This window comes from Formica exsecta, unplaced genomic scaffold, assembly GCF_003651465.1.
Source record: "Formica exsecta isolate Colony F162 unplaced genomic scaffold, ASM365146v1 scaffold34, whole genome shotgun sequence".
NCBI classification, from domain to species: domain Eukaryota; kingdom Metazoa; phylum Arthropoda; class Insecta; order Hymenoptera; family Formicidae; genus Formica; species Formica exsecta.
The window spans coordinates 21,973-23,192 of record NW_021850653.1 but is presented as its reverse complement, the minus strand read 5'-3'; the positions used below and the strand labels follow the sequence as shown (position 1 = coordinate 23,192).

The 1,220-nt window shown below is 35.2% G+C and overlaps 1 protein-coding gene across 1 annotated transcript in view; it reads left to right on the top strand.

Annotated features, from left to right (window-relative positions):
- The window catches only part of LOC115238466, a 75,246-nt gene that overhangs the window by 64,885 nt on the left and 9,141 nt on the right, over positions 1-1,220 (top strand). Inside the window, 3 exon segments of the mRNA XM_029812320.1 lie at positions 85-273; positions 362-715; positions 956-1,168. Of these exon segments, the coding sequence (XP_029668180.1) occupies positions 85-273; positions 362-715; positions 956-1,168 (756 nt within the window).

Below are 1,220 nucleotides of genomic sequence, written 5' to 3'. Positions count from 1 at the left end.
AATATATTAAAAATTTATTTTTAATTTAAATATATTGGGAGTTATCATATTTTTTATAAAATTTAACTTTTAACATGTTTGCAGAACCGGTTCCAGAATGCATTCAAAATTCCGAGTGCTCAAATGATAAGACCTGTTTCAATCAAAAGTGCATCGATCCGTGTACTCTCGATTCTTGCGGTCTGAACAGTCGTTGCCACGTGATAATGCATAGACCAATATGCGTTTGTAATGAAGGCTATACCGGAAAGCCTCAGCAATATTGCCACCAAAGTACGTATCAAAATAATTATAAATAATTATTGATACATTTTTTTATAATTATATGTGCTATTTTAAATTTATTAATGTTTTTTTCTAGTCGGTTGTCGTAACGATAACGAATGTCCGTTGATTCAATCTTGTATTAACAACGAATGTATCGATACCTGTTTGGTTACGCAATGCGGCGTCAACGCATTGTGTACCGCTGATGGGTATCACAAGACTCGATGCTACTGTCCCGATGGTTACACGGGTAATCCTTACGAAATATGCGAGAGGCCTGAGTGTACCAGCGACAACGATTGCGCTCCGTCCTTGGCCTGTCGTAATCTGAAATGCATCAATCCTTGCAATTGCCCACCACCGGCGCTATGCACTGTCGCCAATCATCGGCAAATCTGTAAATGTCCACCTGGTTATATAGGCAATCCTTACAACTCGTGTCTCATAGGTAAGGATTTGTCTCTTTAACTCAAAATGAATTAAAGTAATAAAAATTTATTTTATTAACCAGCATTGCATATTATTTTAAACTATTATTAGTAAAATTGAACAAACTTCAATAAGTGATGATTTGATTGAAATATACTTTGTTTTACAAGAGAATTGTTATAGATACAGAGAGATATATGGTTAATAATTACTTATTTCTTGATATTAAAAAAATTAATACTGATTATTGCTATTCTAGACTTACTAGAACCAGAGACGGAATGTCAAGTCGACGCTGATTGTCCCAGCAAGTTGGCATGTTTTAGTGGTGTTTGCAAAGATCCATGCACAGAAACAAAACCATGCATTGTAAGCGCCAAATGTAGTGTCGTAGATACGCTACCAATGAGAACAATGATCTGCGAATGCCTGCCGAATTTCGCCGGCGATGCCACTGTTGCTTGTATACCAGGTAAATATTTTACATAAGATTAAAATTTTACCTGAAGATATATATATATATA